The 18,829-nt window shown below is 38.8% G+C and overlaps 2 protein-coding genes across 2 annotated transcripts in view; both read right to left on the reverse strand.

The window, feature by feature from the left end:
* LOC140518556 (hepatitis A virus cellular receptor 1 homolog) overlaps positions 1-1,455 on the reverse strand; it is a 41,366-nt gene extending 39,911 nt beyond the window's left edge. The window contains exon 1 of the mRNA XM_072630838.1: positions 1,010-1,455. The gene's annotated coding sequence lies outside the window, so the exon portion shown is untranslated. The remainder of the gene's footprint in view (positions 1-1,009) is intronic.
* A 6,393-nt stretch (positions 1,456-7,848) lies between these two features.
* The window catches only part of LOC140518557 (hepatitis A virus cellular receptor 2 homolog), a 28,613-nt gene continuing 17,632 nt past the window's right edge, over positions 7,849-18,829 (reverse strand). The window contains exons 6-7 of the mRNA XM_072630839.1: positions 15,288-15,324; positions 7,849-8,614 (exon numbers count right to left, since the gene is read on the reverse strand). Of these exons, the coding sequence (XP_072486940.1) occupies positions 8,470-8,614; positions 15,288-15,324 (182 nt within the window). The 3' untranslated portion in view covers positions 7,849-8,469. The remainder of the gene's footprint in view (positions 8,615-15,287; positions 15,325-18,829) is intronic.

Genomic DNA, 18,829 nt, shown 5'->3' on the forward strand with positions numbered 1-18,829 from the left:
TTGTAGTGAGAAGAGAACTAGATCTGAAAATATTAGACTTGGGTTCAATACGCAGGTCCCAAATTTACTAGCCACGTACTAGTGGTTCTAGTACTTCTTGAAATCAATTTTCTCTCTCTGAGCCTTAGTTTCCACCTCCATAAAATTAGACTAATAATATTTTCAAGACTCTCAATTCAACATACATTTTATTAAGTGCTTCCTGTATGCAAGGTTAGCTACTGAGGATACAAAAATAAAAGTCCTTTTTTTCAATTTTACATTCTACTTCAGAGTTGGGGATGGATGGAAAAGAAAAACCATCTATGAACATTAAAGCTATGTAAGTATTATTCCAATTACATGTTCAATCCCCTTGCCACTAGGCAACACTGACTTAGAAATATTTTAGTTATATTGTAATTGTCGTGGGACTAGACTGGAATAAGATTAGAATAAATTAAGCCCAGAAACCATAGTTCTTCTACTAACAAGACAGAGAGCTGTTGGCTCCAGCCAACAGATCATGCGGCCATGAATAGCATATTTCAGACTTGTCAATTTGAATATAGCTGGTTTCCCCACTCAGCCACCCTTAAAATTCCCCCCTAAAGTTATACCAGGTCATACTTCACAAATTATCAAACTGAACCACACTCACTCCCCCTCCCTACCTAAACCCTCCCATTTCTCATAAACCTTTGAATTAATCAACAGACTTGTGCCAGCCGACCCAAAGAGCTCATTGTAGAGGAAGTAGGAAACACCCTCCCTGGCCCCTAAAAAACTCCCACCCACGATTTCACAACAGGTTTCTGTTTAAAATGAAAGAAAGCTTGTCAACGAACAAGGAGTGAGAGAAGATCAGCCAGGACATCTTACAACTTTTAAATAAGATTTTTCTCTCTCATCATCAATTGCCGCCTTTAAGTTCTTAAAATCAAAGCACTAAAGAAAATGTTTACCCCGAATCTGCCTAAATTAATCAGATCTTCTCTTGGCATTTAACTTTTCTTACAAATTCACTCACCTTTAAGGAAGTGAAGCCTGGTCAGAAGAAATGCTTTGTGATGTGTTTCCTCAGCACTTCTCTTATCTACTTCCCTCTCTTCCTAAATGAAACTTTCTCCCACAATTCCATTCCCTGTCTCTTTGCATAACCACACTTGGAAGTATCTTTGAAAGTCAAACTTCTCCATCCCACCCATCGGCCTTCAGTAATTTTTCCCTGATTGATTTAAACCAATCATTAACACAGACAATAGGCTAGTATTTGGTGGTAAAAGGATTAAAAGACAAACTGGTTCTAGGATAAACAATCTCCTCTCTTCTGGAAGGAACTTCTTTACTACCTTCAACAAAGACCCTGAAACCAGGTGTGTTCTGACTCCTACTAGGAAACAGCACAGAGAATAGTAGGAGTGAACCTGCTACAACCCCAAAAGGTAGAATCACCCAAAAGTATAAATTGCCTTATCAGTCTCAAAATTATTGAGTCTTGGATGGATTGCCTATATTCACAATTTATTTTATTTATTTATTTTGCTGTTGGAGGTACTAAACACAGCAATGGAGATGAATTGGTTTTCCCTTAGGGAGTGTTCATTTCAAGAAGAAGGAATGAAAAATAAACAAAAAACAATGTCTCGCGAAGGATGAGATGTGTCTGTAAGAGCTGAGCTATATCGGTATCATATCAATAAGGGGGCAGCTAGATGGTGAAGTGAATAAATTACCAAGCCTGAAGTCAAAAAGACCCAAGTTTAAATCTGACCTCAAATACTTCCTATCTGTGTGACCCTGGGCAAGTCACATAACTTTTTTGCCTCAGGTTTCTCATCTGTAAAATAAGGTAGAGGAAGAAATACCAAACCACTCCAGTATCTTTGCCAAGAAAACCCCAAATAGGATCATTAAGAATCAGATACCACTAAACAACAGCAACAGCTTATCAATAAAGTTGTGTGGGTTTTTTTTAACCTGTAGAGCAGAAGCTGTATGTCCAAATGAATACAGCCCACTTCAAAGGAGTTCCATGACGTTCAACTGTTTTCAGCCATGTTCAACTCTTCATAATCCCATTTGGGGTTTTCCTTTACAAAGATACTGGAGAAGTTTGCCGTTTCCTTCTGCAGATGAGGAAACTGAGGCAAACAGGATGAAAATGTCTGAGGCCAGATCTGAATACAGGAAGATGGGTCTTCCTGATTCCAAGCCCAGCACTCTAACTACTTTTCCAACTAACTGCCCCCAAAGTAGTACCACTGAGATACAATTAAGTCATTTTAAGTCAACACTTAAATGTCTTAAGGCACAATTGCTAAATTCAAGGATACAAAGACAAATATCCCTGGTCTCAAGGAGTTCACCTTCTCCTGGAGTTTGATAAAGCCTGTACAAAAGCAGATAATACTAGATAATTTGAGAAAGAAGACTAAAGGGGAGGGGGTAAAGACCAGGAAAAATTTCACAGGCAAGTTCATATCAGAGATGCACTTTGAGTGAAGACAAAATTTCTGAAAGTTAGAGATTTGAAGGTAGTGGGAAATGATGTCAAAATTAAAATTGGCTGGAGCAGAGAGATCATAGCTCTCAAAATGAAAGTTTCATCTCACAAATCAGGAGGCAACTAGGTGGCACAGTGAGTAGGTAGAGCACTAGGCAAGGAGTCAGGAAGACCTGAATTCAAATGTGACCTAAATACTTACTAGCTATGTGACCTAGGACAAATCAATTAACCCCTCTGCCTCAGTTTCCCTATTTGTAAAATGAGGGTAATAATAGCACTTATGTCCTAAGGTTATGATGAGAATCAAATGAGATATTTGTAAAGTGTTTTGCATACCTCAAAGCACTAAACAAATGATAGCTGTAATTATTATTGTTGTGATGAAAATGAAACTGCGGTCCCAGGAGGTTAAATGACTTGCTTGATATAACAAGTATTAAACATAATAGGTAAGACTTGAACCCAGGTCCAGGTCCTCCCTAGCCAGGGCTCCTTGCACTGAACCACAGGAGGAACATAGAATAAGGGTGGAGTCAGAGTTAGAAGGTTTTGTCACTTGAGGTTTTTATAGCAAAAGAATCAGTCAAGTCTGTGACTTGGGAAGATTCTTTTTAGAAATCATACACTTTAGCTAGCTAATGGTGCCACAATTTTCCAAAATCTTTCTGGGACTTGTCTTTGGGGAATTGTCTTCAGAGATTTTTGGATATCCTTGACTAGAGCAAGGCCTTTGAGGGAGGATTAAACTTTTGGAAAGAGATGTATGCCTGGCCAGGGAGCCAGATCTGGGTCTCAGTTTCATAACATTGCAGATCTAGAGATGGAAGTAGTCTCATAAAGCATCTAATCCAAATCCCTCACTTTGTAGATGAGAAAACTAAAGCCTAAGAAGGCTCAGCAACTTGCCCAGTATCAATAGATAATAAGCTGTCAGAAATGGGATGGAACCTAGATATTCTGACCCCAGAACCAGCTTTGGTTTTCTAAATCTGTAAAAAAAAGGGAAGTTTGGTTGGGAGACCTCAAAGGTGTGTTGTTGTTTTTTCCAGTTCTGCTATTCTTTGACCAGTGATCTATGATCTGGGTTCAAGTCTAAGTTCTAATCCTATAACATTTAAGGTCCTTTTCATTCCTGATGTCCTTTTAGTCTGTGAGCATCTTAAAATTAAACCATGATCAGTTATTGCTGCTCTAGTGGCTGACAGACAAGGAGCAAGTGTTTCTCATTGAGTTATTAGCCTTGAATCCTTTGAGAGGTCAGATCAACAAGACAAGGGGGCTATGTCTATCCTTCCAAATACCTGCAGAAACCCTTCTGGGATCTCAGTTGTAGACTTAGAAAACTTATTTCAAAGAGGAATTGATGCATTGCCTACCTCCTCGAAGGACAGTTAGATAGAGCACAGGGCATGGAGTCAGCAAGTCCTGAGTTCAAATCTGGTCTCAGACATTTACTAGCTGAGTGATCCTGATCAAATCATTTAACCCTGTTTGTCTCAGTTTCCTCATCTGTAAAATGAGCTGAAGAAGGAAATGCCAAACCACTCCAGGATCTTTGCCAAGAAAACCCTAAATGGGGTCACAGAGTTGGACACAACTGAAAACCACTAAACAACTACCCTCAGCGTCAGTGCCCATTGCCTCTACTTTTTCTGTTCTTCCCATTCCTTTTCTTCTGAGTCATTCACTCCTAAACCCTTTCTTCTTATTCTACCTCCACCAGACTGACTTTCAGTGTGCTCAGTAGCTGCTGAGTGATTTTTGCCTCTCACCAGAACAGAGACAATATACAGCGGTAGAAACAAGATAGTGATTTTGAGGTCCTAGGAGCAAATCCTGGGCTCTACCTCTTACTAACTCTGTGTTCTTGGGCAGGAATTTAACTTGTCTAGGTCTCAGTTTCTAATAAAATGAGAGGTTGGAATAGATGATTTTTAAGGTCTCCTCCTAGGGTTGTTCATTTCAGAGGAGCAGGAAGAGACCATAGAGGTCATCTAATTCAACCTCCTCCCTTCATAGACAAGGAAACTGAGTCTCAAGGTGAAGTGGCTTGCCCAAATCATGGGTAGCAAGCAATAGAGTAACAATTTTAACCTAGATCTTCTGACCCCTAATTGAGAAAGCTCTGAAGCCTATGCTACTTCTGTCCATTTTTGTAAAGCATCCTTTTTGCTATTTCTTCCTTTGCTTTCTGAAAGTGGCTATAAGCTAATAATGTATTTCATGCCACAGGTATGACATTGTGACGTCTGAAAACAAATATGAGATCTGTCTTCATTCTTGGTGGTGTATTCCCTTTCCTCTCATGGTATAATGGCCACTTATCCATGAGGTGATAAGCAGCAAGCATGTCACTGGTACTCAGAGGCCCATGTTGACTCATATTTTACCAGGTTTTGAGAGAAAGGAGGAAAAAAGCAGCAATAGAACGTGAATAATAAGTACAGGAGTATTTGAACTGGAGAGGGGGAGTTCAGAAGTGAACAACTTGGTCTGATTAGCAAACTGATATTGGAGCTTCAGGCTGGTTTTTGGCACTCTGGGATAGAAAGCTGCAACATCAAACTCCGAACTGTTCAGTAGAAAAAGCTTCCAGCAGGGATTTTTTTTTCCTGCTCCCAGACCTTTCAAGGAGGTAGTTGTGACTATTGACAAATGGACCCCTTCAAATGCCTCTGTGCCAATGTCTTCTCTTTAAGACTTTGGTCCCATCTCCAGTGAAATATCCCCATTCAGAACTTTCCAAAAAGAGAGATAGTATAGAAAGAGAGAATATTTCCATAGACGAAATCTCAGGTCAATAATTCATAAGATGGAGTAAGATCTACTTCTTAGTTCTCTGGGAGCTGTTCTGATCTCTCTTTGGGGGTAGTCATCTTGAATTAGGTCTATATATTTGATACTGAGCCACACATTGTGCATTCCAGTGGAAGGAAGGATAGTAGTGATAATAACAACATGTTTGGGTATACTAGAAAGAAGTTGGCATTTAGAGTCAGAAGACTGGGTTTCAAATCCTGGCTCTCTTACATACTATGCCTATAGGATCTTGGGCAAGTCACTTAGCTTCTCTAGGCCTCAGTGTCCTTCACTGTAAAGAAGATGGTCCCAGAGGGGCTTTCCAACTCTAGATCTATGATCTATAGTGCCATAGGTGCCATATGGTGCTCCATGTACATGAGTTTTCCTCAGAATGACCCTGGAAAGTAGGTAGTGTAAATATTATATGGTACTCATTTTTCAAATCAGAAAAATTGAAGGCCAAGGACTGTCAATTGCCCCAGTGTCCAGCCGTTAAATGTAATAATCAGGATTAACCATGTCTTTTATTCTCAGAGATCTTTCCAATATACTGTGACATGTCATAATAATAGAGCACATTCTCATAAAGACTGACAATTTGCAAAGCATTTTACTTACAAGTAACCCTTGAAGTTAGTACCAACCATCTACTTCATTTGAACTTGAGACAAGACTAAAGACCTAAGAGGTGTCTTCAAATATCTGAATGATTCTTATACAGCTTGTTGACTTATAAAGGAAAGGAATTAGATTCATCCTGCTTGATCTCTGAAGGCATAACTAAACGCAAGGGATAGAAATTTCAGATTTCAACTTGATGAGAGGAAAACGTTGCTCAGAATTGGAATTATGCCCAAGTGGAATGGCCAGCTCAGAGAGGTAGTGAGTTCCCCAGTACTTGAGGTCTTAGTACTTCAGCTACATGATCAGTGGGGGAGTAATAGAAAAGGGATTTTTGTCCTTTTTTGTATCATAGACCCCTTTGGCAGTCTGGTGAAGCCAAAGACTTCTCAGAATAATGTCTTTAAATGCATAAAATAAAATACATAGGATTACAGAAGCAGTCAATTATATTGAGAAAGTTACCAAAAGAAATTTTTTTAAAATAAGTACATGGATCCCAGGTTAAGAGCCCCTACTGTAGAAGAATCAGGATCACAGATTTAGAGGTAAAAGCTTCTTTAAGGGTGATCTAACTCAACCCCCTCATTTTACCAAGAAGGAAATTGAAGTCCAGGAAGGCTAAATAATTTACCCCATCCCACACAAGAGCCAAGGCTCTAACCAAGGTCCTCTGGGACCAGATGCAGTGTTCATTTGGGACTTATCCAAGCTTGAAATTCTCTTGAAAGAATTATTAATAGAGAGTGCTGGATTTTCTATATAAAGATGATGCCACTAGCTGAAAATTAAGTGGGATTAAATACTTGGGATTGTTCCAGGCACAGGCTGTGCTTAAATCACTTGCAATCTCCACCAAAGATGACCTAAGAACTAATGGCATGTATACGTGACAAACTTGGCTGATTTGGAAGCTGCATGACCATGAAACAGAGTTTTCCCATTCTTTAAAACTAACATAGCACCAAAGAAAACCTGCAACTACTAATAACAGTAGCTAGCATTTATAAGGCGTGAACATGTGGGAAGGACTTTGCCGAGCATTTCACGATTATTGCCTCATTTTATCTTCCAAAAAACCATGGGAGGTAGGTGCTATTACTATCCCCATTTTACAGATGAAAGGAAAAGCCTTGCCTAGGCTTACACAACTGATAAGTACCTGAGGCCATATTTGAACTCAGGCCTTCCTGACTCCAGGCTCAGTGCTCTGTCTGCTGTGCTATGGAGCTGTTCCTCTGAACCAGTGCTACCCTTCATGAATTCCTTGCTCCAGTCCACCCGGCCACCTAGCTCAACACAGGGCAATGACCTCGCATGCGATTTTCTGTCAGGCCATTCTAATTCCATAAACTGCAGTGCCATGAGTGTGTCATTGTCATTAGCATAGGAACTGACTTTCATATACTAGGTAGGAGCTATAATCTGAGTGGAAAATGTATTGCCAAAGAGTGGGGAATGCCAATATCTAAGAGTTTTTAGATTTAGTAGGAACAATTTTGCTTGTCTCATTACATTGTTTTGTTGTTCTCATTTCTCAGTCCTGTCTGACTCTTCATGACCCCATTTGGGATTTTCTTGGGAAAGATACTAGAGTGGTTTGGCATTTTCTTCTCCAGTTCATTTTACAGATCAGGTAACTGAGGCAAACAGGGTTAAGTGACTTGTTCAGGGTCACTCAGTTAGGAAGTGTCTGAGTTTGGATTTGACCTCAGGAAGATGAGTCTTCTTGACTCCAGGCCTGGCACTCTATCCATAAAGTACTGAAAATGTTACACCTCATTCATGTAAAGCTAAATGCACCTAAAATAAAGAGACTTGGTCCTATAATCCCTCTGTTCTAGCAGACACTGTATTTACTATACACAAGTTTCTCCTCAGATCAATTTTCTGTTTTCATGATGCTCTGATATTACATACTTCCCTGCCAATTCAACTCAATTTTTATAAAATTTATTAAATATCAACTATATACAAGGGACAGTACTATATCTAGAAACACAAAGATAAAAGCAAAACACAAACACAAACAGATCCCTGACCTTAAGGGGCTTCCATTCTGCTAAGGAATATGATGCATGCACAGGTAAATTAAAACAAGATCATTTGAGAAGACAGAAAACACTCATGACTGGGGAACAAGAATAGGAAAAAGTTGGGAGGGAATCAGAGAAAGCTTGAAAGAGAAAGTGACATCTGAGTACAGCCTTGGAGGAAAGGAAGCTCTCTACACATTCCAGGCCCAGAAGATGGATAGCTGATGCACAGATGCAGAGATGGGAGATAGAATGTCAAGTTCAGAACAGCTGGTAGACCAGTTTGACTGAAATGGAGAGTACATGATGGGGAATAATGTGAAATCATTTTGGAAAGGTAGACTGGAGCTTGATTGTGGAGGGCTTAAATTCCAGACTTAAGATTTTGTATTTTAGCCTATATAAAATAGGGACCAATGAAAAATGTTTGAGGAACGAGATGACATGGTCACCTAAGGTTGATCAGTGGGCTTGAAATAAGACAGACAAAGACATCATTGGAGTTATTTCTGGTTTGTAAAGTCATGATGTTCCTCTTGCGTATTCATATTCATCCTCAATTTCATAAATGTTCTCTTCTATGGTGTAGATGTTTTCTTCAGCTTGCAGCCTGTCTGCTGCTATATTTCTTAGGTCTTTAGGGATTGGATTTGACATGGAGATCATACTATGGAAATAGAAAGGTAAATAGATGTCAGTAATGGGGTCCAAGAATATTCATCTTTATATCTAGTATAGAATTAAGGAAACACACTTGAAGAATGAGATACATAAGCTATCAACCTTGATCTGTGCACTATAAGACAAAGAAGTTAAACAGCTCAATATTCTAAGTTTGGGTCTGACCCACAGAACATTCATTCAAATTTTTTCCATTGTAATTGGCATTTTTATGATTTCTTAAAGTACAGAATTATAGCCTTTTAGGGCTGGAAGTGATATTAGAGATAATTTGATTCACTCATTTTGCAGATGTTCTTAATGCAAATGATGAGTATGAATCAAGAGAATACAAGCTCTTGCAGTCTTTGACTTTTCAGTCATGTCTGATGGGTCGTGACCCTATTTGGGGTTTTCTTGGTAAAGATATAGGAGTGCTTAGTCATATCCTTTTCCAGATCATTTTACAGATGAGGAAACTGAGGCAAACAGGATTAAGTGACTCACCCAGGGTCACACAACTAGGAAATGTCTGAGCCTGGATTTGAACTCAGGAAGATGAATCTCCCTGATTCCAGGCCCAGTATTCTATCCACTGAACTCCTTAGCTACCTGATTTTAAATTACACAAATATAAGCATAGGTTAGAATTCAAATGATCGCTTATCCCATCACCATTCACTCATTCTTTGCCAAACCCAAACCAAGGTTACCATTATCATCTACTTTCTCTATTCTTGCTTCCACATGCTGCTGAATGCTCCTGGAATACGTCACACAATTATGGTGACTGGGTAGTTTACACATGTATTTTATCTAATCTGTTGGCCCCTCTTTGCCTTTTTTTTGCGGGACCTTTTTTGGCACAACTCTTTTTGCAAAATTATGGTTGTGATTATTTTGAATATGTTTTAAAAAGTTCAAGGTGTCTTTCTCTAAGCACCTGGAAGACATTCCATCTCTTATCTTAGTGCCTAGATATTATGCATTCTTTCTAACTTCAGCTTTTTAGAATCCTTAACTTCCTTTATCATTCAACCCAGATACAACTGTTATGGAAAGATTTTCCTGATCTGCCCAGGAAGCAGCAGGGTGCAGTACAATGTGGGATTTGGATCTAGTTTGAATTCCTAGTTCTGCAAGTCACTACCTGTGAGACCCTGGGCAAGTAACTTCCCCTCTGTAAGACTCAATTTCCTCACCTGTAAAAATGAATGAGGCGGACCAGTTAACTTCCAATATATCTTTCAGCTATAAATTGATTCAAAATGCTTTGTAAACCATAAAGAAAAAAGGTGAAGCATCATGGACACAGGGATGGAATTGGGAGTCAGGAAGTTCTAGATTCAATGGGTGCACTTCTTTATACTAGCTATGTATAAATCCCTTCACCTTGCTGGCACTCTATTTTATCATCTCTAAAAAGAGTAGGTTGGACTAAGTGACTTCCAAGATCCCTTCAAGTTCTAAATCCACAAACCAATGATTGTAGTCATTAGAGATCTCTTCCTCCTAAAATTTTATGCTATGAACTTAGCTTTATAAATGTGAAATTGTATCATCCCCAGCAAAATGTAGGTTACTGATGGATGAGGGCCTATATTTTTCATTTTGTCTTTATATTCTTAGCACCTGGCACAGTAGTGGAAGGTTAAGAGATTCTTGTTAAATTGAACACTAACTAAGTTCGTTTATGTTTCTAAACATAATAATAATGATAATCCATTAATCCTATCAAACTCTGCCCTGGTCTCACAGCATCTGAACTACAAAGTTCAGTTTTGGGAAGATGTTGACAAGAAGCACATGTTGAAGTAGTGACCAGGTGAGGCAAGACCAGGGCTCTTGCAAATTCGCAGGAACTTGTGCTGACCTTGTGATTGGCAGGGCCAACTTTGGCCAACAAACTAGCCTTTGCCACGTTAATAAATTGGGAAAGTAGAAGCCACATAAGAAAAGAGTACGCATCACAAGGAAAAAATGGGCTAGCTGTGACCAACAGGAGAAGACATAAGAAAAAGGCTTCTGCCATGGGGAGTACATGTCAAGATTCCATGATGAGCAATAGATGATTGAACAGAGAAAAAGAGATTGAGCAGGCACTACTGAAACCCACTAGTACCCTTGACACAGATCTTTCATTCTTGTCTTTGCTTCTCTCCTGAGAGGTTATGTTTCTCAAAATTTTTCTCCGCTTCTAAAAAGCTGGTCAGCCTTGCATTGCTAGCCCATGGATGTGACTACACAAATGTAGTAGAGAGAAATGAGAAGAGAACATCTATATGCAGAAGGATAAATAGATCTAGAACTATGGTGTATTTTGCCAGAACGTGATTTCCTTACTAGTGGCTTAGAGTAACAACAGCAAGAAAAATAGTATTATTCATTCATTTTTGTTGTTGTCTAGTCTTTTCAATTGTGTCTGACTTTCATGACCCCATTTGGGGTTTTCTTGGCAAAAATACTACAGTGGATTGCCATTTCCTTCTCCAGCTCATTTTATAGATGAGGAAACCAGGGTGAAGTGACTTGCCAGGGTTACACAGCTAATACGTGTCTGAGGCCAGATTTGAACTCAGGAACATGAGTCTTACTCCAGGCCTGGTGGTCTATCCACTGTATCACTTAGCTGCCCTAATTCATTTTTATACCTTGTCAAAGTAGGAATCACCAGTCCAGAGTCTTTCAGGGCAGTGGTTGCCAAAATGTGATTCAGTGACCCATTTGGGTCTCTGAGATCCTTTCAGGAGATCCACAAGGTTAAAACTATTTCCATAATAATATTGAGATATTTTAATTTCTAATATGGACCTAGAGAACTAAATAAGTGAAAGTTCTTGGGAGTAGGTTGGGGGAGGGTGTCCTCAGTAATTTTTAAGCACGTGAAGAAATCCGGAGACCAAAAAATTTGAGAACCACAACTCTAGACAATGAATGAATCAACAAGTTGGGTGGAGGAGTCTATGATTAGCTTCCTCCCATTAAAAGGCAATGCCATCACTTTTTTTTTCCTTCCCATTGTTTTCCTCAGTTGAGTTTGATAGGAAAATTCTCTCTCAGAGAGGAGGAACTGGATTAGGAGGAGCAGCTTTCTGCCTATAGAAGAGAAGGGACAAGTAAGAGGGCAGGTCTACCTTGCTCACACCAGCACTGCGGCCCATCATACCACTGTTAGACTTGGATCAATGATTCACAAAAGGGATGTGATAGTCATCTTTAAATATTTAAAGGGTTATCATGTGGAAGATAGATTTGGCTTGTTTTGTTTGATCTCGGAGAGCAGAACTAGGGGCATGCAGAGCTGCAGAGGCAGTTTTCGTTCTATTGGAGGTATGTCAAGCTGCCCCAAAGCAAAATGGACTTTTTGGGGTGATAGGGGGCTTGCTCATCACTAACAGTCCTCAGGTGAAGACTAGAGCATTGCAGATAGAATTTTGGCTCAGATGAAAATTGTATTAGTTCCCGAGGTGATTTTTAGCCCTGAGAGTCTGTGACCCAACCAAAGGAAGAAGCAAAAAACAAAACAAAACCCTCATAGGTTCATTAATACTCCATGAAAAACTGTGAAATTAGTCTAGTCAGTCTCCACTTCTAGGCCTCTATCCCTACATCTACCCTAGTGGTAACTTGCCTTGCCTTGTGATATGTGTTCCCCCAACCTTCCATCAAAACTTATTCTTAAATTCTAAAGTACAGATGAACGATAGCAGCTCAATGATACCCTGTCTAGGGCTTTTGGATTTTAACTTTTGACTCTCCAGACTTTAGGACCATGCTTCAGCTTCTTTACTCCTTACTTCACCTCCATTCAACTTACATTCTACCCTTCAAGTCCCTTCTCTCATTCCTGAGTTCCTCCTAGAATCTCAATTTTGAGGAGGGGTCCAGACCAACCACCTTTTATTCCTTCCCTATCCCCCTTTCTTGACTCTCTATACTTTGCCACCTTGTCCATGCCCTGGCACGGGTACCCTCCTCCTATCCCTTATATTCATCTCCTTTTTATGTGTTGTCTTTCTCCAGTAGAATGTAAGCTTTGTGAGGGTAGAGACAATCTTTCTTCTTGTATTTGTATCTCTAGAACTTAGCTTAGTGCCTGGTAGGTAGTTATCATCTTATAAATGCTTGTTGACTTGACTTCTTAGAAAAGAAGCATTAAGCTAAAGGAATGAAGCTTTATCCAAGGCTTTAATCAAATGAGTGGAGAAGAATTTTTGTAGGGTATAGGCTCTTGTGAAATCTCACCCTATAGATGATTCCACTGGAATGGAAATGACTTCCCTCAGCTGCCTTCCTTCTCAGTGTGGTCATCCTAGGAGTTTAATTTTTTTGTACTAAGGCAGCTAAAATCCAACATTCAGTCCCTGTGTGAGGCACTGATTCATTCAACAGTCATTTTTAAGTGACTACTATGCTACCTTTCTTGGCTATAAAGTCTACTACTGGTCTTGAGGAGCCAGTCAGACAGATCAGTAGAAATTTAGTCTAGTATCTCTTTGTCACATTCATGTGCTATGGTGATGACAAACTAAAACATTTCAGTTCAGGGGTCCCTAATCCATACATAAGGGTCCCTATGGGCCACATGTTGACTTAGTTTTAAAATATGGTATTATCTATGTTTCATTGTACTTTTAGTTATTTTTTTATCTTAGTTTTCCCATTATATTTTATTCTGATTAGGTCAAAGAGGTATATTGTGGGCCATGTGCAATTGGGGCAAATTGTCTGACACTTCTGATGTACATGCTAGTGATTCCACCACTAACTCAATAAGGGGAGTGGTGGGTCAAGAATAGTGGTCTCTTCTAAAGGAAGTCAAGGTCAGACTCCTCAGTAGTTCTGGTCAGAGTGAAGAATTCTGAAAGAACACTGGAGAACTGATAAGGGGAAGATTATAGCATCACAAAACTAGAGCTCAAAGGAACCTCAGAGCCAATCTGGTAAGCTCCTTCATTTTACAAATAAGGAAACTGAGGCCCAGGGAGTTTAAGTGATTGAACTATGGTCACACACCTAGGATGTATCAGAGGCAGGACTTGAACCCAAGTTTTTCTGACACCAAAGCTAATCTTCTATCTACTGTGCTACTCTGTCAGTAGATATGATGGAGCATAACTGAAAAATGCACACAATAGGCCCTGCTTTCCTTCATGACCACTGAAGGTTGAATAGCATGTGGGTAAGGGATGTAGGGGGAGCAGTCTGAGCAAAAGTACAGAGAGAAACACAAACATGACTTGTTCTAGGAACATTAAGAAGACAGATATGACTAGAGCTGAGATTCCATGTTTGGGCGAGTAATGGGAAACAAACTGGGAGGGATAAACTGGATTGCAGAGAGATCTGGAAACCAGGCACAGGAATTTGAACTTGATGCATGCAACAGGCAATAGAGAGACAATTTAAGTTATTTAGCAAGGGAATAACAAAAACATAATTTTAAAATTCACCTGTTAATGCAGTTCAATAATGCAGATGTGATATGAGATGTAAGAGCTTAGAGCAGTAAAAATGGAACTAGAGACATTTTAAAGGGAAAAACAATCTGATTTCTTTGACATTGATAGAAGGGACGAAGAATTAAAATATGGAAGAATTTTAAATAACTCCAAAAGTTTCCTGGCTAGGAGACTGAGAAAACAGTGATTCCCCTGGGGCACATGGGAAGGATTGATATGCATTGGAGAGCATGGAATGGAAGAGGATGAGATCAGTTTTGGACATACTGAGTTTAAGATAAGGATATGAACAAGTATAGATTTTCTGAGGCAGCTAGCCTGTAAGTACAGGGGATAGATAGCCTAAAGTCAGAAAGACTTCATCAGGCCTCAGATAGTTAGCTGCGCGACCCTGGACAAGTCACTTAACCTCTGTCTGCCTCAGTTTACTCAGTTGTAAAATGGAGGTAATAATAGTATCTACTTCCTAGGGTTATAATGAGAATCAAAAAGAGATAATATTTCTAAAGTGTTTAGCATAGTGTCCGACCCATAGTAGAAGGGAAGGAAATACTATGCAGGTGTTTAATAAATTCTTGTTTCCCAACACACACACACACACACACACACACACACGCTCATCACCTTTCTCTGGTACACACTGCTATGCAGTTGGAAATACAGAACTCAAATAAAGTTGAGAGAGATCATGGCTAAATATGTAAGCTTAGGAATAGTGTTATATAGGGTCAATACATGCATAATATTGGACTGAGATTCATTCTACATTTATTTTTATTCTTTCATTCAACAACCACCTATGATGCAACTATCACATACAAAGCATTGTGCTTGGTGATGGAGGAGATACGAAAGTAATAAAAAGATGGTCCCTGCCTTTTTGGGATCTAAGCTCCAGCAAAGGGAGTATGGCATTTACACAAATCTCAACTAACTATCCTTCAGCATGGAAAGTATGAGATCAGGACATGGTACTATACATGTAAAGAAACAAAGACTACTTCTAACCTTGGAGTGAGAGAAGAGAGTGGCGGGTAGGAAAAAAAGATCATTTCCTATAGGAAATAGTACTTAAGCTGGGTCTGGAAGGCAGGGTAAGATTTCAAAAGATAGAACTGAGGGATAGGAAGTTAGGAAGGATATTCCAAGCAAAGGCATGAAAACAGGAGAGAACTAGAAATGTACAGAGGGCAAGGAGGGCAATAAAATTATATTTACCTGGATTTCTGCAACTTGTTTTTGTTATAGGAATGCCCTAAAAAGATTTTTTTGGGGAAAAAAAAGTCAAGTGAGTATGTCAGTAAAAAAAATATGCAATGAGATATAAAATACAGGCTTTAAACTTACTGCCCATGATCTGGATCTACCTTCAAATTGAAATTATATATATATATACTTACTCTGTTCTTTTTGTTTTGTCAATTTGTTGTGTCCAACTCTTTATGACCCCATTTGGAGTTTTCTTGGAAAAGATGCTGGAGGGTTTGCCATTTTCTTCTCCAGCTCATTTTACAGTTGAAGAAACTGAGGCAAACAGAGTTAAATGACTTTCCAGGGCTCATACAGCTAGTAAGTGTCTGAGGGCAGATTTGAATTCAGGTTCTACAGACTCCAGGTTGGCCCTCTATCCACTATATCACCTAGCATTCTATCATTATTTTTGAATTAATGTATCATCATCATCATCATCATCATCATTACTATTTTCTTTAAGAATTCCAGTAAATGAACTGAATTGGACTGGAGTATCATTACAGTGAGAATTGTTGCTCACAACCTTTCAGACATAACATAGATCCATAACAGTTTTGAAGCAATACTCTTAATAGATGTATCCATGCTCAGTATGGACAGCTAGGTGATACAATAGATAGAAGTCTAGTTCTGGAGTAAGAAGAACCTGAGTTCAAATTCAACCTCAGACACCTACTAGCTGAGTGACCCTGGGCAAGTTACTTAACCCTGTTTGCCTCAGTTTCCTCATCTGTAAAATGAGTTGGAGAAGGAAGTATCAAATCACCCCAGTATCTTTGCCAAGAGAAAAACCCCAAAGGAGGTTACAAAGAGTTGGACATGACTGAAATGACTAAACAAAAACAACGCTCAATATTCATAATCTCCAAAATACATGGAAATAAAATTATTCAAAATATATAAAATTGGCAGAAGAAATCGAAACTAACTGGAAACAGTACAAGAACCATGACATCTCTGTTGTCCTGTCTGCTACCAAAGCTGTCTATGAGACACTTTCAGTGAATCTACAGGAGACGAAATTCCATTCCAATACTCTTCTCCAATGACAAAAAGGAATTGTTTTATGCACTTCTGCAATAGTGTGCAGAATATTAATGTGAAAGAACAATAATGGGCTGTCAACTTATCCTCAAGCTACTTCTATCTAAACACTATTTTTTAAGAAGACCAGAATTGGATAAAAATTATAATTATGATAATAATAACAATAGCAATAATTGATTATGGGCAATGATTTTTCTCTATGTCCCCAGAGCAAGTCATTCTGTAACAAAGGCAGTTAAATCAGCACCAACAAGATATACAGCCAATGAGAGACAAGGAAGCTGTCTCCAATACCACTTTTCTATATTCAAGATACCCTGCACAAATGACTTTTGAACTGAACTGCATTCTGGATGAGTAACAGAAGTGGTGTTCTCCCACCTGAGGAGATAAAGAGAGTCCAAGATTCCATCTCTTTTCTCATCCCCTATACAGAGGTAGTACTGGAATGCTGAGAATGCTCTCCCTCTTCAGCTCTTAGCCTCAGAGGTGACTCAGGGCCACCTCCTACAAGAGGACTTCCCAGAGCCTGGAGGGTGGTAGCCTTTTCTGATGTCCAGGAATGAATTTGTATTTATTTTGTGCTGAATTATCTGTATACAACTTGTTTGTCCCACTTCCTACAACCTGAGGACTTTGAATCCTTTAGGAAGGATTGTTTCTTTATATACCCAAAAGAAAGGAAAAAGAGAAGGAAGGAGAAAAGGAAGGAAGAAAAGAAGGAAGGAGGGAAGGAAGGAAGAGAAGAAGGAAGGAGGGAAAGAAGGAAGAAAGGAAAGGAGGGAAGTAAGGAAGAGAGAAAGGAAGGAAGAAAGGGAGAAAGGAAGGAAGGGAGGGAGGAGGGAGGAAGGAATGAAGGGAGGAAGGGAGGGAGAAAGGGAGGGAGAAAGGGAGGAAGGAAGGAAAGATGTACAGAAGGAAGGAAAGAAACAAGCATTTATTAAATGCTTACCATGTGTCAGGTACCATGCTATGCTTTTTACCAATAATATCTCATTTGATCCTCATAATGACTCTAGGAGATTGGTACTATTATTATAGCCATTTTACAGTTGAGGAAACTGAAGCAAACAGAAGTTGTGATTTATCCAGGGTAACAAAACTAATACTGTCAGAGGCTAAATTTGATCTTGCATCTTTCTGACCCACTGTTCTATCTCCTTCACCACCTAGATATCCAGATCCAAAACCCAGCACAGTACCTGACAAAGAGTACAGGTTAATAAATGTCAATTGAATTGAATTGTGATACTATACAAGAGGACCTGGGGGCTATATATACATACTATGAATAGACCTAGATTCTGTGGCAGAGAAATTAATTTCTCTGAAAAACACTTAACTAAATTACATGCCATTAAAAAGAAAATTTTTTAAGTAGGCCACTTAGTACAGTGTTCCCCTCCAGGACTGCAAGAATGAATATCTTTCTTAAGAACACCGATCAATGCATTGACCAATTATGGTTCTAAAGAACAAATAACAAAGCATGATACCCATCTCTTGTTAGAGATGTGATGGACTCAAGATACAGGATGAGACAGACATTTTCAAATGTGGTCAATATGGGAGGGTTTTGTTTCATTGTTGTTTTTGCTCTTTGCTTGACTATGCATATTTGTTATGGCTTTGTTTTGTTTACTAATTTAGGAGTGGGGTGTAAGAAGCAGGCATAGCGTAGACACAAAAAGAAAGAAAGAAGAGAAAAAGAAAAGAGTGTCACTGGAATATTTTTAATGGAGAAAAAGAATCATAGTGAATCAGGCAGCTATAAATAAGAAAGATCCCCATTTTCATGTACAATCATTTTTTTCTGTTCATATATGTGTGTGTGTATATGTGTGTGTGTGTGTATATATATATATATATATATATATATATATATATATATATATATATATATATATGGCCATTTTATTTAGTGTTTATTAAGTTCAAACTGATTGCCAAAGACAGACTTGGACATGAAGTCTTGTACATAGAGCACAGCCCTGAAGGTCTTGAATCAAACAGATTCCATAACCAGAACCAAGAAAAAATTACTAATTTTCTGTGCTGCTTTTTAATAAATTAAACCATTAACTAAAAGCAATTTACTCAAAAGGTGAAAAACACTACCAAACATATAGAGTCCTAAGGTCTATCTAGTGAGCCAGTTCAAACCCAAACCAAGCAATTAAACCCAAACTAAACCGGAACCAAATTGAGGGTACCCAGAAGGTAAAGAACTTTGAGATCATGCAATATAGTCATTGGTCAAAGAAACTAGGGTTATTTAGTCTGAAGAAGTCTTAAGTAAGATCTGATAGACTGTCTTGTAAGGAATGGTTTATTGTATTTTTATTCCAATAAATATCATTCAATTTAGTGTGATTCCACAGGGGGTAGTGATTATTTCTGTCATATTTATCTGTTAATATCCATTCAGTTGGTAGAATCAATTAATATGAATACTAGTA

Source organism: Notamacropus eugenii, chromosome 1 (genome assembly GCF_028372415.1).
Source record: "Notamacropus eugenii isolate mMacEug1 chromosome 1, mMacEug1.pri_v2, whole genome shotgun sequence".
In the NCBI taxonomy this organism is placed as follows: Eukaryota; Metazoa; Chordata; class Mammalia; order Diprotodontia; family Macropodidae; genus Notamacropus; species Notamacropus eugenii.